We start from the raw sequence: 23,427 nt of genomic DNA, 5'->3' as shown, positions 1-23,427 counted from the left end.
AGATGCAGACGTAGAGAATGGACTTGAGGACACGGGGAGAGGGAAGGGTAAGCTGGCACGAAGTGAGAGAGTAGCATTGACATATATACCCTACCAAATGTAAAATAACTAGCTAGTGGGAAGCAGCTGCATAGCACAGGGAGATCAGCTCGGTGCTTTGTGACCACCTAGAGGGGTGGGATAGGGAGGGTGGGAGGGAGACGCAAGAGGGGATATGGGGTTATATGTATACATATAGCTGATTCACTTTGTTATGCAGCAGAAACTAACACACCATTGTAAAGCAATTATACTCCAATAAAGATGTTAAAAAAAAGCAAGCTATAGAACATTATTCAATAGAAATGGAATGCAAACCACATAGTAATTTCAAATTTTCTAATAGAAATATTTTTAAATGTCAAAATAAATAGATGAAATTAATTTTAATAATATACTTTATTTCACTCAATAGATTCAAATATTATTTAAGGGTTTCCCTGGTGGCGCAGTGGTTGAGAGTCTGCCTGCCGATGCAGGGGACGCGGGTTCATGCCCCCGTCCAGGAAGATCCCACACGCCACGGAGCGGCTGGGCCTGTGAGCCGTGGCCGCTGAGCCTGCGCGTCCTGAGCCTGTGCTCCGCAAAGGGAGAGGCCACAACAATGAGAGGCCCACGTACCGCAAAAAAAAAAAAAAATATTTAAGCATGTAATCAATATAAAACTATTGATGGGTTATTTTACATTACAGTATTTATATGTCTTTGTAACCTGATGTATATTTTACACCAACAATACATCTCAATTCAGACAAAGCACATTTCAAGTACTCAATAGCCACTTATGAATAGTGGCTACAATAAGAGACAGTGCAGCTTCAGAATAAACACATAGTATATATATAATTTTGAACAACTCCAAAACCAGGTGTACAAGTATTGTGTAGACACCAAAGACACTTGGAAAGATAACCAAGAAATGGCTAAACGGGCTATCTCTATGGAATGGGATTATGGGGAAAGAAGGTATTAAGGGTTTAGTTCATAAACATCTAAATTTGAATTTATTATATGATGATATATTATACTTTAATTATTAGGAGATTAAAAGTAAAGGCAAAATGTTTATTGTCTTCAACTCAGTAAGTTAATGTATAGTAAAATTTATCTTAAGGAGATAGTAAAGTGTATGAACCGATATTTACATAAAATGATGCTCTTGGCAGCATTTCTTACAATGATAAAAACTAGACTCCACATTATGTCCAACAATAGGAAAATTATTCAATAAATTCTGGTACTTCTCTATGATGGAATGTTTTTCATAACATGGGAAAATATTCATGGTATAATTTAAAAATTCACAATGCAAGCACTATCCATAATATGGCCCAGCAGCTCTATGCCAAGGTATATACCCAAGAGAATTGAAAACATATGTTCACACAAAAACCGGTATACAAATGTTAATAGCAGCATTATTCATAATAGCCAAAAAGTGGAAACAACCCAAATGGCCAGCAGCTGGTGAATGGATGAACAAATGAAGTATATCCACACAATGGGCTGTTTTCCAGCCATAAAAAGGAATGAAGTACTGATACACACTACAACATGGATGAACTTTGAAAAATATTTGCCAAGTGAAAGGAGTCAGACACAAAAGATAACATATTGTATGATTCCATTTGCATGGAACGTCAGGAATAGGCAAATCCATGGAGACAGAAAGTAGATTAGTGGTTGTGGGAGGCTGGCAGGAGGGAAGTGGGGAGGGGCTAGTTCATGGGTATGGAGTTTCTCTCTGGAGCAATGAAAATGTCTTGGAATTAGATGGTGGTGATGGTTGCACAATGTTGTGAATGAACTAAAAAAATCACTGAGGGCTTCCCTGGTGGTGCAGTGGTTGAGAGTCCGCCTGCCGAGGCAGGGGACATGGGTTCGTGCCCCGGTCCGGGAGGATCCCGCATGCTGCGGAACGGCTGGGCCCGTGAGCCATGGCCGCTGAGCCTGTGCGTCCGGAGCCTGTGCTCTGCAACGGGAGAGGCCACAACAGTAAGAGACCCGCGTACCGCAAAAAAAAAAGAAAATCACTGAATCCTACACTTTGAAATGGTGAAAATGTGAATTTTATGTTATATAAATTTTATCTCAATTTAAAAAATATGTATATAGAACAAGATCCAAACTTTGTGGGGGAAAAGTAAGACTAATGTATTAAGAGTGGTGGTGGATTATAAATGCTTTTAATTTTTTCTGATTTTCTCCAGCACATACGTGTTATATTTTACATGTTATATTTTAAATGGCGGCGGTGGTGGAATAAAAGCATTTAGGAAAGGGTGGTCTTCTCTCTTGACAAAATCTATGTGCTTTGGAAATAACACCGTGTTCTCACTTGGCAACTTAACCAAGGGCAGTCCGTCCAGCCTGTGAAGTATACTTCTTTCTGTACAATGTTTCACTGCATTTAGTAAAACAAGCCATTCACCTTTTGCTATAGGGTGCCAAAGAGGAGAGCTGACTTAAGCCTTTCCTCTTCTGTCTTTTTAGATGTTGTAGACATAGCTTTTTGAAACAGAGCAGTCTGGATTAGCTAGCTCAGGGCTCAGAGCTTCAGAACCTAAATTATCTTTGACCTGACTGGCTTCCTGCCCTTGCCTGGTGCTTCTGCTTCTCCACTGGTGAGATGAAGTGGTAAATGCTCACTTCACTGGAGTGCGGAAGAGAATGCATTAGGTAAGTCTTTCAAAGCACTAAGAGATAGAAGGACCAGAGAAATAAAAGGTTATTCAACCCCACTGGAGACTCAAATCACCGATAAGCAGCTGGAGAAGACGGAGCTTATGTAACAACTCTTTGTCTCTCAATAAATAAACAGATAGGATCTGAGCCATGGGGTCACTGAGGCTCCTCTTAACCCTTGGGTGGGTGGTACTTTTCATAGGCTCATAGGAATGCTGAGATCTCTGCTGTGCTTGCTTAGCAAAGTTTTTTATTTAGATCTCACCTGACATCTTATTTTTCCAGTAGCTCCACAACAGGAAAATGAAGGAGAATTCACAATTGCACAGGTTTTGGTTGCCTTGGAGACTGTGTACTTTTAAGATATTTATGGAGGGGGCCTTAGTTTACTCTAACTGTGCAGTGTGTTCCAGCTGGAGTAGAACTTTGTGGACTGACAAGGAAAGGAGCCCAAGATGTAGGAAGTAAATAAGCATGCTGCCCGACAAGTTGTAGAGCATGATCTCAGCTGTGTTTTGAAAATACATAAAATTCTGTAACTCTGTATCTGTCATCTAATCTATCTCTCATCTATCTGTCTATCTATCATCTATAGATCAATTGATCTACTATCATCTATCCATCTTGGTGAATGGATAGAAATGGCCAAATCATTACCACTGCCCGGCCCTGGGAGTGAGAATGGAACATACAGATAGCAAGACTCTCACTTTTTACTCTATACGTTTCTGTACTATTGAAATTTTAATAGGTTGTTTTGTAACAAAAAAGTTTTAACAAAAGTTACCAACTGTAAACCTAACTACCTCTCTGACAGTCCTTTCAAACATCTCACAAAGTACGCGGAAAGAGTTAACACAGAGCCAGTTCAAATTCCTGATTTGGTGGTGGAGGTGGAGGCAGGGTTAGAGGTAAAAAGAAGCAAAAAGTGGGGAGGGGAGGGAAGAGGAGGGCTGGCTACTCAGTTCTCACCTGGACCAATAGCATGAGAGTTTCAGGCCCAACGCCCATGTGTGGGACTATTTCAGGAGTCAGAGGTTGCATCTGAATTCACTGTCACTGTAACTTGCCAAAGAACTAGGACAACTTCCTGGTTTGGCTACTTGGAAGCTGCTTCTCCTTTACTCAGAAGGTAAAATCTCAAGCCTCAGCTAATCTGGTGATGGTGATTTGGAGTACGCACTTTTTTCTTTGTGGTGTATTGACTTCTTTATCCACAGGACAGTAGGATGCTTATGAAATAGGGCTTTATTTTTACTAATGACAATATTAACACTAAATTTCTAACAATGTAGAATGGTTCTTCCTGGTTCTTCTTTGCACAGGACAAGACACAGTCTATTGAAGTGTTAGGGAGACTCTTCCTTGCATGGAAAGGAAGGAACACATCACATATGCTTTCACTGTTTAACAGTTCTCATGTCATTTTTCCTTGGTTTCACTGAGAGCGTGGTTAAATTTTCATGGGGATTACAGTTGCACACAGCGAATCTCACAGTAGGTAAGTATTCGATGGAACACTCTCAGCTAATATTGTAGAATGGGCTCTTGCTTATTTTCCAGCTAAGGGAAAAGTCTTAAAACTCCCCACATTCGTAACAAAGCTACTTTACATGAGAAAGGAGTTTGGGAAGAGATGTCTGGTGAAATCACCCCAATGTTTAGGTCCAGCTGTAGCCCCCCCAGGATGATGTCTGTTCTTAGTGTCACAGCGACCCCTTTTTTTCCCCATAGTCTTTGTTAGCGATGGACCCATACATGATTCAGTTGCACGACGATGGCGACCTCCCCTCAGTGCTGGATGTGCATGTCAACATCCCGGGGAGAAGCTCTGTGCCGGGAAAAATGAAAGGCAGGAAGGCCAGATGGTCCGTGAGGCCCTCGGACATGTCCAACAAAACTTTCAATCCCATCCGGGCCATTGTGGACAGCATGAAGGTGAAGCCAAATCCAAACAAGACCACGATTGCTCTGTCAATTGGTGAGTTGGAGACACTTGACCGAGAGGCAGGCATTGTTCCTCCCACCCCCATCCTCATGGGTTGGTTGGAGAGGAGGGAAGTGGAGGGTGGGTCTGAGCACTGGGCCTGGAAGAATAACCTCTTGGCGGTTCTTTTTTTTTTTTTTCCCGTGAAAAGGGGACCCTACTGTGTTTGGAAACCTGCCTACAGATCCTGAAGTTACCCAAGCAATAAAAGATGCCCTTGACTCGGGGAAGTATAACGGCTATGCCCCCTCCACTGGTAAATTCCTCCTGAGACTCTAATCTGGTGGCTTCCAAATCTTTAGTGCTCTTCTAATAGGAATAAATTTCTAGCACTCTTCTTTGCTTTCCTGATGCATAATTCCTAAGGAGAAGCTCAGATAAAATGGCTGTTGGATTTGGGGAAAGGAGTCTCAGCATGCTTAACCTCAAGCCATCAAGGTCTAACTTCTTTCCTGGCTTCCTCTGGCATTATGGCACCTCCCTGCTCTAGGTTCCCATTACATACTTATTTCTCAAATAACGCTCCTATTCTATCATCGCTAATTCTAAATGGAGGCCTTGAGTTTGGCTGCACCTGCTTCTTTACAAAGCCCTCTAGCTCCTAAATTAATTTAATTACTGCCTTCTGTAAATAGCTTCTTGGCTTTATTTCTCCTTCTCTACACATTCAAGGTTTAATTTAATTATGGTCCTAATCACACTCTCAATGTAATTGTGCTTGTTTCAAGGCAAAAACAAAAAACAAAACCAAGAACAGCAAAGAATGAGCTGACCTACTGGGGGATAGAAGGTTTGTTTAGGACAGAAAGAAATTATTCTTAGGTTTAGGTTTAACTCTCTCCATCTATTAAACATTTCTACCCTAAACATTTTGGTAAAATAAATGATTCCTTGACTTTGTTTCAGTGTTGCACATTTCCCCCCTGTGTATATGTGCGCATAGAAACATATTCTTAATGCAGAATAAAAATCCAGTTTCATGCTAAAATAGAATTTTAAAAACACTTTAAAGAGATATCAGGGATGTGATTTTTAGGTTTTTAGTTTACATTTTATGAAGTTTCATAAATAAAAATCAAAACAAAATAAGACCAAAAGTTAAGTTGTAAAAAAAGTTTATACATAATGGAAAAGAATATGAAAAAGAATGTATATATGTATAACTTAAATCACTTTGCTGTACAGCAGAAATTAACACAACAGTGTAAATCAACTATACTTCAATAAAATTTTTTTAAAGTTTATAATGACTTTTATATCCAAAGTATTAGGAAACTAACTTAACCTGAAAACCCAAAACCAAGTCTCCATTTGACAAAATGCAAAGGATATTAACACTTCATGCCAAAGGAAACACAGATAATAATATATATCTAGAAAACACTCTTCTTTATTAGTAATTAAAGAACTGCTAATTTGTATAACATCAAGAGACCTATCTCTACCTATTAATTTAACAAACATTAGGAAATACTGCCTCTAGTCTTGGTAACTGAAGACAATCTTTCTGGAGAGCAATTTTGTAAAACATAATAATTTGTATGAAACTGTCTATACTTCAAGCTTGTAAGTCAACATTTGGAACTATTGTATGAGAATATAATTTAAAAGAAAATTTTTAATTTCAATATAATTTATTTTAATTTATTTTAATTTATATTATTTATTTTTGGCTGTGTTGGGTCTTCTTTGCCGTTCACGGGCTTTCTCCAGTTGCGGCGAGCGGGGTCCACTCCTCACCGCGGTGGCCCCCCTCCCCCCGCTGCAGAGCATGGGCTCCAGGCGCAGGGCCTCAGCAGTTGTGGCACATGGGCTCAGCAGCTGTGGCTTGCAAGCCCCAGAGCATAGGCTCAGCAGTTGTGGCGCATGGGCCGGTTGCTCTGTGGCACGTGGGATCCTCCGGACCAGGGCTTGAACCCATGTCCCCTGCACTGGCAGGCGGACTCTCAACCACTCCGCCACCAGGGAAGTCCCTCAATATAATTTAAAAGGAAAAATACTAATAGGTATACAATACAATGTGAAAAAGTTAAAATGGACCCAATTAATGAATTCATTAATTACAAGTTTTCAAAAAATATAATACCTGGAAGGGATTTAGGAATAATCTAAATCCTAAATAATCTATTCCTATTTTAGATTATTTAACCTAAAATTTAGATTAAATAATCTAAAATAAAATAAAACATATCACAGTAACCAAGATGCTGCAGAGTATTTTATAGTTTGGGGAACTCTTTTTGTTATTATTTATACATTTGTGCTCATTATAAAATTGTAAGATATAAAGTTAATCTCCTTTATCTATAGTGACAGAGAGCTAAACTAGATTGTATGTGCTCTGAGCTGGGCAGAAGGTAGCCTCGAAGCCCTGTTGACTCAAGGGCAAAGCTGTCAGTTGTGGGATGAAAACTTCCAGCTTCCTCATTCTGCTCTTTTCTCTCAGGCTACTTATCAAGTCGGGAGGAGGTTGCTTCTTATTACCACTGTCCCGAGGCACCCCTGGAAGCTAAGGTGAGCCCTAGACAAGGAACCAACTTGGGAACAATATTGGGCAAGCTCTACCCTTTTCCTTGTTTCTGTTCCATGAGGAATAAGGGTTTCAAGTGGAACAAAAACTAAGGATAATTTCCTTTGGCAATTCGAGGACTTTTCATATGGGGAGGCCACTAATCAGTGATTATATTTAATGTCATTATAGTATGATAATAACGTTGCATACAACTCATATAGTGTCTGTCTCAAGGAGGCTTAAAGGACTCAGAGGTCACCCTATATTTGATTCTCTGCAAAAGGTCATTGAAAAATAATAATTCATAAACATCAAATAATTGAAATTTTAAATTTTACCAATAGGTCTTTTGTTAATCTGTAGCTTCCTTCACTGCCCTTAAGGTCACTTAGATGGGAAGATAGAGGTTCCATGGCATACTGGATTGATGGCAGGGCCAAGTTTAAATGCTACCCTCTGCTCTGTTGTCCACTGGGTGGGGGTCAACATTTCTTAACATTAAGAGGTGCCCTATATCTGTCTTTCAGAAGAGAGTCAGGTTTCAAATCTCTGGTCAAAAGTAAATAAATAACCAGGTGAAAAAGTCCAAGGTCATAATGATCTCTCGTGGAGGTCTGCTGAGTCACAGCCAACCCATTCTTTTTTTTTTTTTTTTTTTTTTAGTTTCTGCTTTATAACAAAGTGAATCAGTTATACATATACATCTGTTCCCATATCCCTTCCCTCTTGCGTCTCCCTCCCTCCCACCCTCCCTATCCCACTCCTCCAAGCGGTCACAAAGCACCGAGCTGATCTCCCTGTGCTATGTGGCTGCTTCCCACTAGCTATCTACCTTACGTTTGGTAGTGTATATATGTCCATGCCTCTCTCTCGCTTTGTCACAACCCGTCCTTTTTTAAGTGATTTATTTCTCTTAAGTGGCCAACATTTTCAACAACTTTTAGATATGCACATATATAAACATATTCACCTCTTTCAATTTTGCTTTGTACAGTCCCCACTACTTTATATAGAGTTTGTAAAAATAAGGGGCTTTTTTGCTTCTCACTCATTCATCTGATAACCTTTTTCCTCCTGTTGCTGTTGGAACCCCTAACAAAATGAAACTTTTCTGTTCTTCACAGGATGTCATTCTAACAAGTGGCTGCAGTCAGGCTATTGAACTTTGTTTAGCTGTGCTGGCCAACCCAGGGCAAAACATCCTAGTTCCCAGACCTGGCTTCTCTCTCTACAGGACTCTGGCTGAATCTATGGGAATCGAGGTCAAACCCTACAATTTATTGGTAAATGACTTTTAAATTTTAGACACAAGAGCTCAATTACTACTTCATAAAAATATATGACCGTTATCTTAGCAGAGAAAGATCTGGAAGTGGGTGGTCGAGGCCACAGACACATTTTGTTATTTACATTATATCTTTGAGTGAAGTGAGTAGTCCTACATTTTTCAGAATCATCTTAGTCTCCCCCTTTTTTCCTCCCCAGCCAGAGAAGTTTTGGGAAATTGACCTGAAACAACTGGAATCTCTGATTGATGAAAAGACAGCTTGTCTCGTTGTCAATAATCCATCAAACCCTTGTGGGTCAGTGTTCAGTAGAAGTCATCTCCAGAAAATTTTGGCAGGTAAATCCAGCAGACTTCACTTGACAGGGGAGAAGATGGGGATGGAATCCTTCAGCTGTTTCATGGAACGAGAAAGGAGTCCTTCACTAAGTTCCAAGCCTAGGATGGAGGTGGGAGGGCTCCACTGGGGTCTCTAGTGAGTGGTGTGCCCCTGGAAAGGTAGGAATTTCCTGAAAGAAGGAGAAAAAGAGGAAATACTTGCCTCTTCACCACTCCCATCATGTGGAAGAGAGGGTTTGAAATATCTAGTTAATTAAAGAGTAAATTTAGGCTCTGTACCCTGGAAGAGTATAAGAAGAGTTTATAGTTCTTAAAGAGGAAGATGAAACATACAAACATGAAATGCAAAGTATAATAAGCCCAGGTAAATATTAAATGCTAAGGCAATTCACATTAAAAATGATTTCAGCATGTTTCTCTTATTTTCAGTGGCTGCAAGGCAGTGTGTTCCCATCTTAGCTGATGAGATCTATGGAGACATGGTGAGTCTTGGGTAGGATGCATCACTTCCATACTCTCAATCCCAAATTATCTCATGGCACCTTTAGATGTGGCACCTAGAAGGATCAGAAGCAAATCCTAATCATTTCAGTACAGCACTAATCAATATCCCTGCACTCTAAACAGATATACAGATAACCACCCCTTAGCCAGTTTTCCAAAATCCAAAAAGCTATAAAAATCTGAAGATTTTTGGAATTCATTTGGTGGCAAAACCTGACTTGGCCTGATATAAAGATATTTGTAAATCTTTATTTGTCTCACTTATGGATCTATATAAGAGTGTAAGGAAAGGGGCGGAACAGTTACTCTGCTTGATTAGGAGTGCTGTCCCCGATTGCCCTGCGGCTGTTACATAATATATGGTACATGTGCTATATAACGTTTCTAAAATCCAAACAATTCTACATTTTGCCACGCACTTGAGCCCAGGAATTTCACATAAGGGATTATGGACCCATATATTATTGTGAAATCTGTAACTCCAACGGTCATTCATTCCCTAGAGCCAAGGGTTGTACCTATTACTGGGCTGGGGTCAGTTTCCTCATTTTAGGCTTCCTTTAATCTAGACTAGATACTGGGTTAAATGTTGTTGGATAGTCCCCTCTGAAGCCTCTTGAGATCCCAATCATGCTTCAGGGTAGGAATGAACCCATAAATCTGAGACCCTGTCCCTAGTGATATAAGGAAAATTTTGCAAGGCATGGGATTTGGAGGAAGGTAAACCAGAAGACAACTGTAACAAGCCCCTCTTCTCCTCAGGCGTTTTCAGATTCCAAATTTGAACCTCTAGCCACCCTCAGTAGCAACGTCCCCATCCTGTCCTGTGGAGGGCTGGCCAAGCGCTGGCTGGTTCCTGGCTGGAGGATGGGCTGGATCCTCATCCATGACCGAAGAGATATTTTTGGCAATGAGGTGAGAGCAATGTGGTGAAATAGTGTGTCTAATTTAGGGGCAATTATATATATATATATTTTTTTTCTAAATATTTATTTATTTACTTTGCATGCACAGTGGTAAGGAGGTAAGGAGTTTTTTTCTTCTTTTTTGCCCTGTAGTTCCGTGTGCCTGGAAAGACACTGGATAAAGACAGCACTAGGTATTCCTCTCCAAAACTCATTTTTTCTGTTTTGGTGAGGAAGTTCCATCTACCTCCAATTTTAGTACCACAAAAAAGGAAACAATAGCAGTAATGATACCTAATATTGTCTGTGGGATTACAATGTGCCAGTGCTTTATGTACTTTATTTCAATTTAATTCTCCTAACAACCCTGTGAGGCCAGTATTAGTATTACCTCCATTTTACAGGTGAGAAATATGAGACACAGAGAGGTTGTATAATTTGCCCAGAGTCACACAGCCAGTGCACGGCAGAGCTGGGCTACAAACCTAGGTGGTCTGATCTAAGAATGACACTAGGTACCATCACTTCTCCAGAGATTAAAAACTTGATAGAAAGAATTGGCAGAACAAGGATCTCCACAGTGGGGATGCCTAAGAAAGGCTAAATAATGTGTTTGCTGGGGGGGCTTTTAGATCCGAGATGGGCTGGTGAAGCTGAGTCAGCGGATCCTGGGACCCTGCACCCTTGTCCAGGGAGCTCTGAAAAGCATCCTGCGTCGCACCCCTCAAGAGTTCTACCACAACACCCTAAGCTTCCTCAAGGTAAGGGTAGCCCATGACTTTCCACTTTAGGAGTCAAGGATTGCCACCAGTGGAATTTGAAATAATGGGTCCTCATTTCTGGAGCAATGCTCCATTATGGGGCTTCCAAACCAGGAGGTGGCATCAGTGTAAATATCTACCCATACATTTCTCTAACTTCTGGCAATCCACCCTGCTCCTGGCCAAAAGCTTCAAGTGGCAGAGTTTTTATCTTGTTACCCCTTATGCCAGGAGAGCAAACTTAGGTTCCCTGCCTTTGATGTGGGCTCTCCTTTTAATGACTTGGTTTTTCTTTTGCTTAACTTTTCATTCTTGATATCTCTGTCTCCTCTCGTAGTCCAATGCGGATCTCTGCTATGGGGCATTGGCTGCTATCCCTGGACTCCGGCCCATCCGCCCTTCTGGGGCCATGTACCTCATGGTGAGTATGTGGGTGGCAGGCAGTTGGTGGTAGGTGGGGGAAGCCAGTCTGCAGGGCTCACAAAGAGAACCACATGGGCTCCTGAGCGAGTCAGTTTAGGAACTGCCTTGTTCTGAATTGTCCCATTGATGTGGTTTAACCTCAGTGCTAAAAAAAAGAAAAAAGAAGAAAAAAAAACTGTTAAAATGACAATTCTTCATACAGAGAATCATTTTATATGTAGATACAGGGATGACATAAGACATAAATAAGAGGCTTTCCACACTACTGTAATTCTCACCTAGGAGAGATCTGGTTCCCTAGGAATGTTTGGGGATATATAGGAATTTTGTTTGTTTTCAGAAAGACTGTTTGGGGTGCTATTGGCATTTTATGGGCCAGGGATGCTAAATATTTTTCAATGGGCAGGGTAGTTCCATGCAATCAAGAATAGCCTGGCCCATAATGATAATAGTGCCTTTTTAAAAATAACTAATTAATTAATTAATGTATTTTTGGCTGCGTTGGGTCTTCGTTGCTGCACGTGGGCTTTTTCTCCAGTTGCGGCGGGCGGTGCGCGGGCTTCTCATTGCGGGGGCTTCTCTTGTTGCGGAGCACAGGCTCTAGGCGCCCGGGCTTCAGTAGTTGTGGCTCACAGGCTCTAGAGAGCAGGCTCAGTAGTTGTGGCACACGGGCTTAGTTGCTCCGCGGCATGTAGGATCTTCCCGGACCAAGGCTCGAACCCATGTCCCCTGCTTTGGCAGGTTGATTCTTAACCACTGCGCCACCAGGGAAGTCCCAATAGTGCCTTTTTTGTGAAACACTGGCATCCTATTTCCAGCTTTCATTTATCAGCATCTAAGAAGGAACCCTTCAGTAAGCTAAAACATTAATATAAATATATCCTCTCTTCCCTATGAAAAATTCTGTGAGTTCATAAGAGCAAGAACTCTTAGTTATCAGTAGTGGAGTTCAAAGATGTTTTTTAGAGCAGACCCTACCTTAATTTGTGGCATAGGGAGTTGGCCTGTTTTCCCTCCTGATAAATTTGCATCTCCCTGTTATTGGTATAGGTTGGAATTGAGATGGAACATTTCCCAGAATTTGAGAATGATGTGGAATTCACTGAGCAGTTAGTTGCTGAGCAATCCGTCCACTGCCTCCCGGCAACAGTGAGTGCTTATGTCTCTCAGGACACTCTCAACGGTTTCTAGAGCCTCAGGAACTCTCCCTGAGCTGGTCTTTAGCCTGACTTTTTCTCCCCCAACAAAGCGTACTGTCGGCCTTCATATACTCAGGTTCCTCATCCAAGGATTCAACCAACTGTGGATGGAAAAATATGCGGGGAAAAAAAATCTCAGAAAGTTCCAAAACTTGAATTTGCTGCAGACTGGCAACTATTTACATTGTATTAGATATTATAAGTAACCTAGAGATGATTTAAAGTACACAGGAAGATGTGTGTAGGTTATGCAAATACTATGCCATTTTATATATGGGACTTGAGCATCCTCGGATTTTGGTACTCTCGAAGGTTCTGGAACCAACCCCCCATGGATACCGAGGGACTACTGTATTCTCTTTTGAAAAGATTCAAACTGATGGGTCTCATGACCTCTATTTAAAATTTGTTTCTCCCCCATCCAGGAAGAAAAATTGTGGTTGAACATTCTAGGTGAGAGGAAATCAAGCTTGTCCCACAAATTCCTTTTAAGATAAATTAGCTCAGTTACTGGCTTAGCACTCCAGTGGTGGGAATTGAGTGAAATGATAGCCTTGGGTTAATGGCATCACTGCTTTTTGCTGATTAGGGCCCTGGCCATATTAGGGTGGTCCAGTCCCTGATTCAATTGCTCTGAGAATAACAGGCTTTTATTTTTGCAGTGCTTCGAGTACCCAAATTTCTTCCGAGTGGTCATCACAATCCCCGAAGTGATGATGCTGGAGGCCTGTAGCCGGATCCAGGAGTTCTGTGAGCAGCACTACCATTGTGCTGAAGGGAGCCAGGAGGAATGTGACAAATAGGATGGAGTCCATTCTCCTGAGTATGTGTCCCATCTGGCTGGGGAGAGCGGGACTGAGCCCTGCTGCTCCTCAGGTGCCCCTGCTGGGAGAGGGGCCTCACAAATACCACGACAAGGGCTCAGAATTGCTCCAGCTTTCCCCCAGCTGTATCCACACACACACACTCTGAACCCCAGATTTCATCTCACTCTGCTCTGCTGGAGTGACTCACTAATTCATTAATCCGCCCCTATGACTTCCATCAATCCATCCTCCCATATGACTTCCTCCTTTTAGCTTGAGAGTAACAGGTGGACAAAGTTACCCAGGAAACAGTAGAGACAGGAAAATTAAGAACTCAGGATTAGAGAATCAAAAGATTGAGGGAAGTTGTGCCCCCAACCATTTCCTCTTACTCTAAGTAAGAACACATTCTCTTCAGTCAGGTCTGAAGCCCAACTCTGTTACTGGCTCACTTCAGGTATACCTCACTGTATGCAATAATGCTATAATGAAAGAAGTTGGGGACACGTGTATTTGGTTAATTCCAAACACATTAGGAAAGCTTGCCAATTTGAAGGATCACTTACAGAAACTTTTCGTTGATTTTTTTTTGTAGAGAATTATTTTGTGATATAAAGAAATTTAATTGATAGAGTTTCTAAATGTAGATATATGTGTATCAGGCTTTCTTAAAATGAGGGCACATCTGTACTAAAAAAAGGAGGAATCAGAGGACCTTCCAGGAACGCTGCTGTGTAAGGGCCAGAATTTTCTTCACTCGTCATTGTTATAGAATCATTATTACTTTTGCTGTAACATTGATATATATGTTATATTATCTTTTCATATGTTTTCTAAGAAACATTTATATTGAAAAGAGCTTTTATTTTGCCAAGGGCATAAATTATTGTTTTCCTTTTTCTTTTTTTTTAAAACAAATTTTACTAAGTATTCTCTTCTGTGATGTCATTTTTCTCCTCTGTGGGGAATTTCTATCCCCAGGTGCTGCTTATTGCTCAGTCTGATTGATTTATTACCCACTAGGTTTCATTTATTTCTTTGTAGATGTACTGACATTTGGAGTCACTTAAGAAACACTATTCCTAAAATATTTTATTTGGGAGCTCAGCTTCTTGCTTGTACTAACAAACAAGACAAACTAAGAAGCAACATTATAAACACCTGGCCTCTGACTTCACACTTTCAACTTTTGGGATCCCCACTCTCCAAATTCCTACACTTGTCTAGATCTACTAACCACTCACTGGGTAACAAGTTGAACTGGTTCAGCTAACCAAGAGAATGAGGTGTGTCCGGTGTGCTCATCTTTCAGTATGAGCTTTTTTGTGTCTGCAAATCCTCTTAAGCACAGTTGCCTAATTTTTTCCTAACCATTGCCCTTGGAGGAGGGAGCCTGAAGTTATTTTGCAAGGTTAGGGGCAGGAATATACCATAATCAATCTGGAAATTCTTCACTAAGGGATGTTTTCCTTATCTAGAATAGGAACTTCAAGTCTCAACTCTGCCAACCACACCCAATTAATTTCCTTCACAAAAATAAACATGAAACATCCCCTTCCCATCTATGTCGGACTTCGGTGAACTAAAATTTACCCTTCAATTTTCTTCAGCAAAACCAAGAGGAATATACAATGATTGAGATGAAAAACATTTGTTTCCTGTATGCCACTCCTGCCGATTTTTCGAAAATTCCTGGCTCCTCTTTTCCTGTACCTCTGGCCCCAACTCCCAAAGATATCTGTCCAGAGATAAACAGGAAGACTTAGTGGTTTATACAAAACGTTTTATCTTCACACGTATGTATAATTCTATCCAGCATTACCATCCAGCATTACCAATTATCTAGCATGAATCTAGACAGACTTCTTAAACTTCCAAATTTCCTTGATATCTACCATTTTGGTAAGGGAGTCAAATGAATATTCAAAGATTTAAAAAATAAAACGGGGACTTCCCTGGTGGCGCAGTGGTTAAGAATCCACCTGCCAATGCAGGGGACATGGGTTCCAGCCCTGGTCCCGGAAGATCCCTCATGCCGCAGAGCAACTAAGCCCATGCACCACAACTACTGAGCCTGTGATCTAGGGGCCGTGCCCTAGAGCCCGCGAGCCACAACTACTGAAGCCCGCCCGCCTAGAGCCCGTGCTCCGCAACAAGAGAAGCCCCTGCATGAGAAGCACGTGCACCACAGTGAAGAGTAGCCCCTGCTCGCCACAACTAGAGAAAGCCCCTGTGCAGCAAAAAAGACGCAACGCAGCCAAAAATATATAAATAAATAAATAATAAAATAAAATAAATAAAACAAAAAAATACATGCACATTGGACATATTTCAAACGATGCAAAAAAAATTAAAAAAAAACACTCATGCCCGTCCTTCAGCACCTTTTCTTCTCCCCTGAGGTAATCACAGTAGTAGTTGCTGATCCATTCTTCGAGATTATTCTGTGTACACATAAATGTTTTTGTGTGTGAATTTTTCCTTTTTTTCCCCCCCTTTCTTCAAAGTAACTATTACTCAACTTTTTAATTCAGCTTCTGTGGAAGTCTAAGGAGGGATGACATTTCTGTCCATCATGTCCTGGGTGATTCTGAATAAAAAAGGGACCCCCTGGTCGGGGCTGCTTCCAAAGGAGATTAAAATTCTCAAGAGACAATTCCCAGCTGCTTCGCGGATGGCGGCAGCAGGATGGTGGCTACCGAGCGTCGCAGGATAAAACAAAGGATGCTTTAAAAGGTCGGAGACAAGGGCTCGCAGCTGTGAATTCACCTTTCTGTCTAACCTACGGGATAACTGGCGAGTTACCACTGACCCGGTACCACACACCGTCCCACTCTAGTCCCTAGCAGTCACCAACGACCCAACCCTGCTCTGGGTGACCGTGTTGGAAGAGGAGGGGGTCGGGGGATGGAGCGGTGGGGGAGTTGGGGTGGGGTAGAGCGGGGGAAAGAACCCACAGCTGCGCAGGCACAAATGCGAATGAGGGAATCGCACTACTCGGGGCGCATGCGCAGTCGTGAGACTACGAGACGCCGCTCTGGGCGCAGGCGCAGAACCTGAGGCGCCGCCGAGGGTGCGTATCTCTAGTTGCAGAGACTACCTTTTCTCCGGATGTTCGGTTTTGTTTCCTCGTTCAGCCTATTTCTCGGACCCTTTTGAGAGATTCCCTTCCTCCTTTGCCCCCTTTTCGGGCCACATCAGGCGGGAGGCTTCCAGAAAGTCGACAAGTCATCTTTAGGTATTGTAAACACCTGTTAACCTTTTCCTAGCTGTGGGCGGGTGCCAGTAAGTCCCATAAGTTGTGAAACAGAAGCAGAAGTTCCCAGGAGCTGTTGTCAGTTTTCAAAAGTATCCCTGGAAATTTTCTTAAAAGAATCGTATCCTTCACGGTCCCGAGTGCATGGCATATATGTTTGCATTTCTGCCGAGCCAGAAAGGTGAATCCTCTGCTGTGCTTCACGCACACCACACTTTACTGTACAGGAGGGCCTGTATTTTAAGTACCCTAAAGGTTGAAGTATTGAATCTGTTGGAGAAGTGAATTCCCGGTACATCTTATTCATACTCTTATTTACTTTAAACAGTTTGTGTGTTTACAAACGGGTTTCATAATGGTGTCATAGAAACCGCACATTTGGATGCTCTCTATGGGTCAGATTGTTGCACAGCACCTTCCAAACAGTCACTTTCTGACACTCCAGTTGAGGTGTATTATGTAGGAAGCAGGTGATGCTAATTCTGCGAAGAAAACAGTCTGCAAACTAGCAAGTGTGTCTTAATTTTTGTCAGTGTTTCAAGCATAGAAAAGAATTCTTGCTCCTTTAGACATTTACTCATTTGAAAATTGAAATGCAAAGTGCATTATGAAATTCAAAGTACGTTATCCCGTGTTTAAAAAATAAAGCCGCACGGAGTTCTTGCTTTGTCAGCACATATACTAAAATTGGAACAATACAGAGAAGACGAGCGTAGTACTAGCAATCCAAATACAACGGTGCATTAAAAAGATTATGTACCATGACCAAGTGGGATTTTTTGTTTTATAAATTTATTTATTTTTGGCTGTGTTGGGTCTTCGTTGCTGCGTGCGGGCTTCTCATTGGAGTGGTTTCTTTTGTTGCGGATCACGGGCCCTAAGTGCATGGGCTTCTGTAGTTGTGGCACACAGGGTCAGTAGTTGTGGCTCACAGGCTCTAGGGCGCAGGCTCAGTAGCTGTGGCGCACGGGCTTAGTTGCTCCGCGGCATGTGAGATCTTCCCGGACTAGGGTTCGAACCTATGTCCCCTGCATTGGCAGGCGGATTCTTAACCACTGCGCCACCAGGGAAGCCCCGACCAAGTGGGATTTATTCCTGGAATATGAGAATGGTTCAACAAGTGAAAAAAAAGTCGTGTAATACACCTCAATAACAGAATGAAGGACAAAAACGACCTGGTCATCTCAATGATGCTAACAAAATATTTGACAAGATTCTACACCTTTTTATGATAAAAACACTCAAACTAGAAATAGAAGGAAACTACCACAACATAATAAAGACCATCTATGGGGACTTCCCTGCTGGCGCAGTGGTTGAGAATCTGCCTCCCAATGCAGGGTACACGGGTTTGAGCCCTGGTCCGGGAAGATCCCACATGCCGCGGAACAACTAAGCCCGTGCGCCACAGCTACTGAAGCCTGCACGCCTAGAGCCTGTGCTCCTCAACAGGAGAAGCCACCATAATGAGAAGCCCGTGCACTGCAACGAAGAGTAGACCCCACTCGCCACAACTAGAGAAAGCCTGTGAGCAGCAATGAAGACCCAACACAGACAAAAATAAATAAATAAATTTATTTTAAAAAAAAGAAAAAAGCGGGCTTCCCTGGTGGCGCAGTGGTTGAGAGTCCGCCTGCCGATGCAGGGGACACGGGTTCGTGCCCCGGTCTGGGAGGATCCTGCGTGCTGCGGAGCGGCTGGGCCCGTGAGCCATGGCTGCTGGGCCTGTGCGTCCGGAGCCTGTGCTCTGCGGCGGGAGAGGCCGCAGCAGTGAGAGGCCCGCGTACCGCAAAAAAAAAAAAAAAAAAAAGAAAACCATCTATGAAAAACCCAAAGCTAATATATTCAGTGGTGAAAGACTAAAAGCTTTTCCAAGGATACCTATTCTTACCAATTCTATTCAACATAGTATTGGAAGTCCTAGACAGAGCAAATAGACAAGAAAAATAAATAAAAGGTGTCCAAATTAGAAAGGAAGAAGTAAAATTATCTCTGTTCTTAGATGACATGATCTTTTATATAGAACCCCCTAAAGGTTATGGGCACCCACACATGCAAACTGGTTATAACTAGTAACCAAATGTAGCAAAATTGCAGGATACAAAATCAGCATGCAAAAATCAGTTGTGGGCCTCCCTGGTGGCGCAGTGGTTGAGAGTCCGCCTGCCGATGCAGGGGATACGGGTTCGTGCCCCGGTCTGGGAGGATCCCATATGCCGCGGAGCGGCTGGGCCCGTGAGCCATGGCCGCTGGGCCTGCGCATCCGGAGCCTGTGCTCCGCAACGGGGGAGGCCACAACAGTGAGAGGCCCGCATACCGCAAAAAAAAAAAAAAAAAAAAAAAAAAAAAAAAAATCAGTTGTGTTTTTATACACTAACAATGAACAATCTGAAAAGGACATTAAGAAAACAATTTCATTTACCATAGCATCAAAAAGAATAAAATACTTGGGAGTAGATCTAAATGAGGAAGTGAAAGGTGAAAAGATGCACAACATCGCTAATCACCAGAGAAAAGCAAAAAACAAACAAAAAAAATTGTGTTGGAGAGAACGTGGAAAAATTGGAACCCTTGTGCACTGTTAGTGAGAATGTAAAATGGTGCAGCCAAAACAGTATGGCAGTTACTCAAAAAATTAAATACTGAATTACCATATGATCAAGCAATACTACTGCTGGGTATATATCCAAAAGAATTGAAAGCAGGGTCTCAGAGAGATATTTGTACATCCATGTTCATAGCAGCATTATTTGCTATAGCCAAGAGGTGAAAGCAACCCAAATATTCATTGATGGATGAATGGATAAACAAAACGTGGAATACTATTCAACCTTAGAAAGGAAGGAAATACTGTAACATGGCTGAACATTGAGGAAATTATGTTATGAAATAAGCCAGTCATGAAATGATACTGTATGATTCCACTTATATGAGGTATCTAAATTAGCCAAACTCATAGAAACAGAAAAAAATTACCAGGGGCTGGGGGTAAGGAAGAAAAGGGAGCTGTTTAGTGGGTATGGAGTTTCATATTTGCAACATGAAGGAGGTCTGGAGATTTGTTTCAAAACAATGTGCATATACTTAACACTACTTACTGTACCCTTAAAAATGGCTATGATGGTAAAATTTATATGTTTTCTTTTTATACAATAAAAGAAGTGTAGATACAAAGAGTTCTCATTACAAGGGAAAAAACTTTTTTTTGTTATCTATATGAAATGATGGATGCTAACTAAACTTATTTTGGTGATCACTTCACAATATATGTAAATCAAGTTATTATGCTGTACACCTTAAACCTATGCAATGATGTATGTCAATTATATCTCAATAAAACTGGGAAAAAACTTTAAAGCCATGAAAATGTAAGCTTCATGAGGGCAAGGTGGTTTTATTTATTTATTTATTTAGGTCTGTTTTATTTTCTTCTATATGCTTAGTGACCAGAAGAGCCTCTGGCACATAATTGGCACTCAATCCATATTTGATGAATGAATGGGTTAGAAAATACAATAACTAATGGATTGCCATTACTTTTTATCTTCTTGTTAAGTGAATTATAACAAGGAGATACTAGGTTTAACTGAAAATATTACTAGTGTGGAAGGAAGATTCAGAGACAAAGACATTTAGAAAGTTTACTTTCAAAGAGGTGCAAGGAAATGGTCAATAAGCAAAGTTGCTCAACGTCATGAGCCGTTAGGAAAGTGCGAATCAACATCATAATGGGATATCACTTCACACCCACTATGATGGCTGTTAAAAAAAACAACAGTAACTGGTGGGAAGGATGTGGGAGAAATTGTAATGCTCACACACTGCTGGTAGGAATGTAAAATGGTTCAGCAACTTTGGAAAACAGTTTGGCAGTTTCTCAAAAGGTTAAAAATGTTGTTGCCATATGACCCATCAATTCCACTCCTAGAGAAATGAAAACATATGTCCACATAAAACTTTTACAAGAATGTCCATAGCAGCATTATTCATAATAGCCAGAAAATGGAAACAACCCAAATATCTATCAGCTGATGAATGGATAAATAAAATGTGATATATCTATCCATGGAATATTGCTTGAGAGGAAAAAAGAATGTTGTACTGATGCATGCTGCAACATGGATGAACCTTGAAAACATTGTGCTAAGTGAAAGAAGCCAGTGGAAAAGAGCATATTTTGTGTAATTCCATTTATATCAAATGTCCAAACTAGACAAAAAAGAGACTAGTGGTTGCCTAGAGTTGAGTGTGAGGATGTATGTGGTGGGGATGGGTAGGGGATGGGTGTGGAGATCAACTGCTTACAGATGCAGGGTTTCTTTGGGGGGCAATGAAAATATTCTAAAATTGATTGTGTTGATGGTGGTGCGATTGTGTATATACTAAAAACCGTAGAACTATACACTAAATGGGTGCCTTGTATGGTATGTGAACTATACCTCCACAACACTGTTTTTCTTTTTTAAAGGTGCAGGGGAGTCAGACTTCAGGAAGACCAACTCAAATATTTGGCATTTAAAGGAATTTCAAGTTTTTAAAAGAAAGGTAAGAAACCTGAGAAATTACCAGTTTCATTCATCTGATCATGGTAGGAAAACAGTAACTTTTTCTCATGTTAACCATATCCACAAAGATTGTGACATTATTTCAGACACTAGCATTCTAAAAGTCAGGGATAGCACCTTTTTTTATTAGGGGGTCCACACTTGTAGGAATTACATACTTTTTAAGTTTTTCCTCAGGACTGAAATTAGATGAGATGACCCCATCATCATTTGTTCATCTTGGGGTACAAAGTGCTTATTTTTCTGGATTCTAGCATTTCATAATGGAAGCAGGGCAAAGCATCGGTGGGGCTTGCACACTGGGAAAAATAAGAAATTTCTAGAAAAACATCTGGGATGTTTCTATAAATAGCAGAATTAGTTTGTATATTATACTAGTGCTGTTTTCTGTTCATGTGTTCTCTAAAATAATTTTGAATTCTGACTATGAAAATTTTAAATGTGTATAAAAGAAACAATAGTATAGTTAATATCCATATATCCATCATCCATTATCAAGACTTTGCCATATTTCTTCTTTCCTCCTTTTCCTTGTTTTCTTTGTTGAAGTATTTATAAAGCAAATCCTAGGTACATGTCATTTCCTCTCATACCCCTCAGTATGCATCTCTAAAAACCTAATTTCTTTCTTTTTTTTTTTTTTTTGGCGGTACGCGGGCCTCTCACTGTTGTGGTCTCTCCCGTTGCGGAGCACAGGCTCCGGACGTGCAGGCTTAGCGGCCATGGCTCACGGGCCCAGCCTCTCCATGGCATGTGGGATCCTCCCGGACCGGGGCACGAACCCGTGTCCCCTGCATCGGCAGGCGGACTCTCAACCACTGTGCCACCAGGGAAGCCCAAACCTAATTTCTTAATTACAATGCTACATTGCATCAAATAATCAGATCTCTTCAACTGTATATATAATATCTTTTTATAGTTGGTTCATTTGGGTTAGGATCTGAACAAGGTTCAAATATTACTTTTAGTTTTACATCTCTTAAATTTCTCTTAATCTTTTCATGCCATTGACTTAATTGTCGAAACAGTTGTTCTGTGAAATTTCCCACATTCTGGTTGTGGCAGACATTCTTGTGGTGTCATTTAACTTGTTCCTTTAACCCCCAAACATCCATTAAATGGAATTTAGCTCTAGAGCATGTATTTTCAACTGCGGCGTTATTGGAAATTTTACATTGTTACTTTTCTCTCCTGATCTTGTATCTCTCTTCCACGTTTTCCCCCAATTTTATGTTAATGTGATACTTCTTTATCCTTAAAAGTATTTTACTGATTATTTTTCTGTGCAACAAAAATGTGGACTGATGTGGCAGACTGCTAGACATTCCCCCAAACCCATTCTCCCCTTCTTTTCCGGTATTAAAACTCCTGGACGAGGACCACTTTTCATGTGAATTTCTCAGCTTGGGGTCCCAGACCATGCAGGTAGAATGCATTTGAACACCAAATCCACGTAAAGGAATGCCTATGGTTACAGATTCTCACGGGAGAGGTTTTTTCTTCCCCGAGGCCAGACCAAGAGAGATTTCTTTCTTTTTTTTTTTTTTATTGCCTGATTGATATAATCTTACCTGTGTAGCTTGTTTTTTTTTTAATATATTTATTGGTGTATAATTGCTTTACAATGATGTGTTACTTTCTGCTTTATAACAAAGTGAATCAGTTATACATATGTGCCCATATGTCTTCCCTCTTGCATCTCCCTCCCTCCCACCCTCCCTATCCCACCCCTCTAGGTGGTCACAAAGCACCGAGCTGATCTCCCTGTGCTATGCGGCTGCTTCCCACTAGCTATCTATTTTACGTTTGGTAGTGTATATATGTCCATGCCACTCTCTCACTTTGTCCGAGCTTACCCTTCACCCTCCCTGTATCCTCAAGTCCATTCTCTAGGAGGTCTGCATCTTTATTCCCATCTTGCCCCTAGGTGCTTCATGACCATTTTTTTTTTAAGATTCCTTATATATGTGTTAGCATCGGTATTTGTTTTTCTCTTTCTGACTTACTTCACTCTGTATGACAGACCCTAGGTCCATCCACCTCACTACAATAACTCAGTTTCATTCCTTTTTATGGCTGAGTAATATTCCATTGTATATATGTGCCGCATCTTCTTTATCCATTCATCTGTTGATGGAAACTTCGGTTGCTTCCATGTCCT

General features: G+C 41.2%; 1 protein-coding gene and 1 long non-coding RNA gene across 2 annotated transcripts in view; both read left to right on the top strand.

Moving 5' to 3' along the window:
- The first annotated feature begins 3,764 nt into the window (after nt 1–3,764).
- Nucleotides 3,765–14,375, top strand: TAT (tyrosine aminotransferase). Its single transcript, XM_082608101.1, has 12 exons — nt 3,765–3,856; nt 4,459–4,705; nt 4,863–4,967; nt 7,158–7,225; nt 8,348–8,506; nt 8,709–8,847; nt 9,277–9,329; nt 10,114–10,266; nt 10,889–11,017; nt 11,355–11,438; nt 12,491–12,589; nt 13,302–14,375. Exons 2-12 carry the CDS (start codon nt 4,471–4,473, stop codon nt 13,440–13,442), a joined length of 1,365 nt encoding a protein of 454 aa, XP_082464227.1. The 5' UTR covers nt 3,765–3,856; nt 4,459–4,470; the 3' UTR covers nt 13,443–14,375.
- A 2,144-nt stretch (nt 14,376–16,519) lies between these two features.
- The window catches only part of LOC309795669, a 28,126-nt gene continuing 21,218 nt past the window's right edge, over nt 16,520–23,427 (top strand). Inside the window, exons 1-2 of the long non-coding RNA XR_014292310.1 lie at nt 16,520–16,683; nt 21,170–21,246. This is a non-coding gene — a long non-coding RNA (uncharacterized lncRNA). The remainder of the gene's footprint in view (nt 16,684–21,169; nt 21,247–23,427) is intronic.

Source organism: Mesoplodon mirus, assembly GCF_964341445.2.
Source record: "Mesoplodon mirus genome assembly, chromosome: 19".
Classification (NCBI taxonomy): domain Eukaryota; kingdom Metazoa; phylum Chordata; class Mammalia; order Artiodactyla; family Ziphiidae; genus Mesoplodon; species Mesoplodon mirus.
The sequence above is the reverse complement of the archived record's forward strand: the minus strand, read 5'-3'. Positions and strand labels throughout refer to the sequence as shown.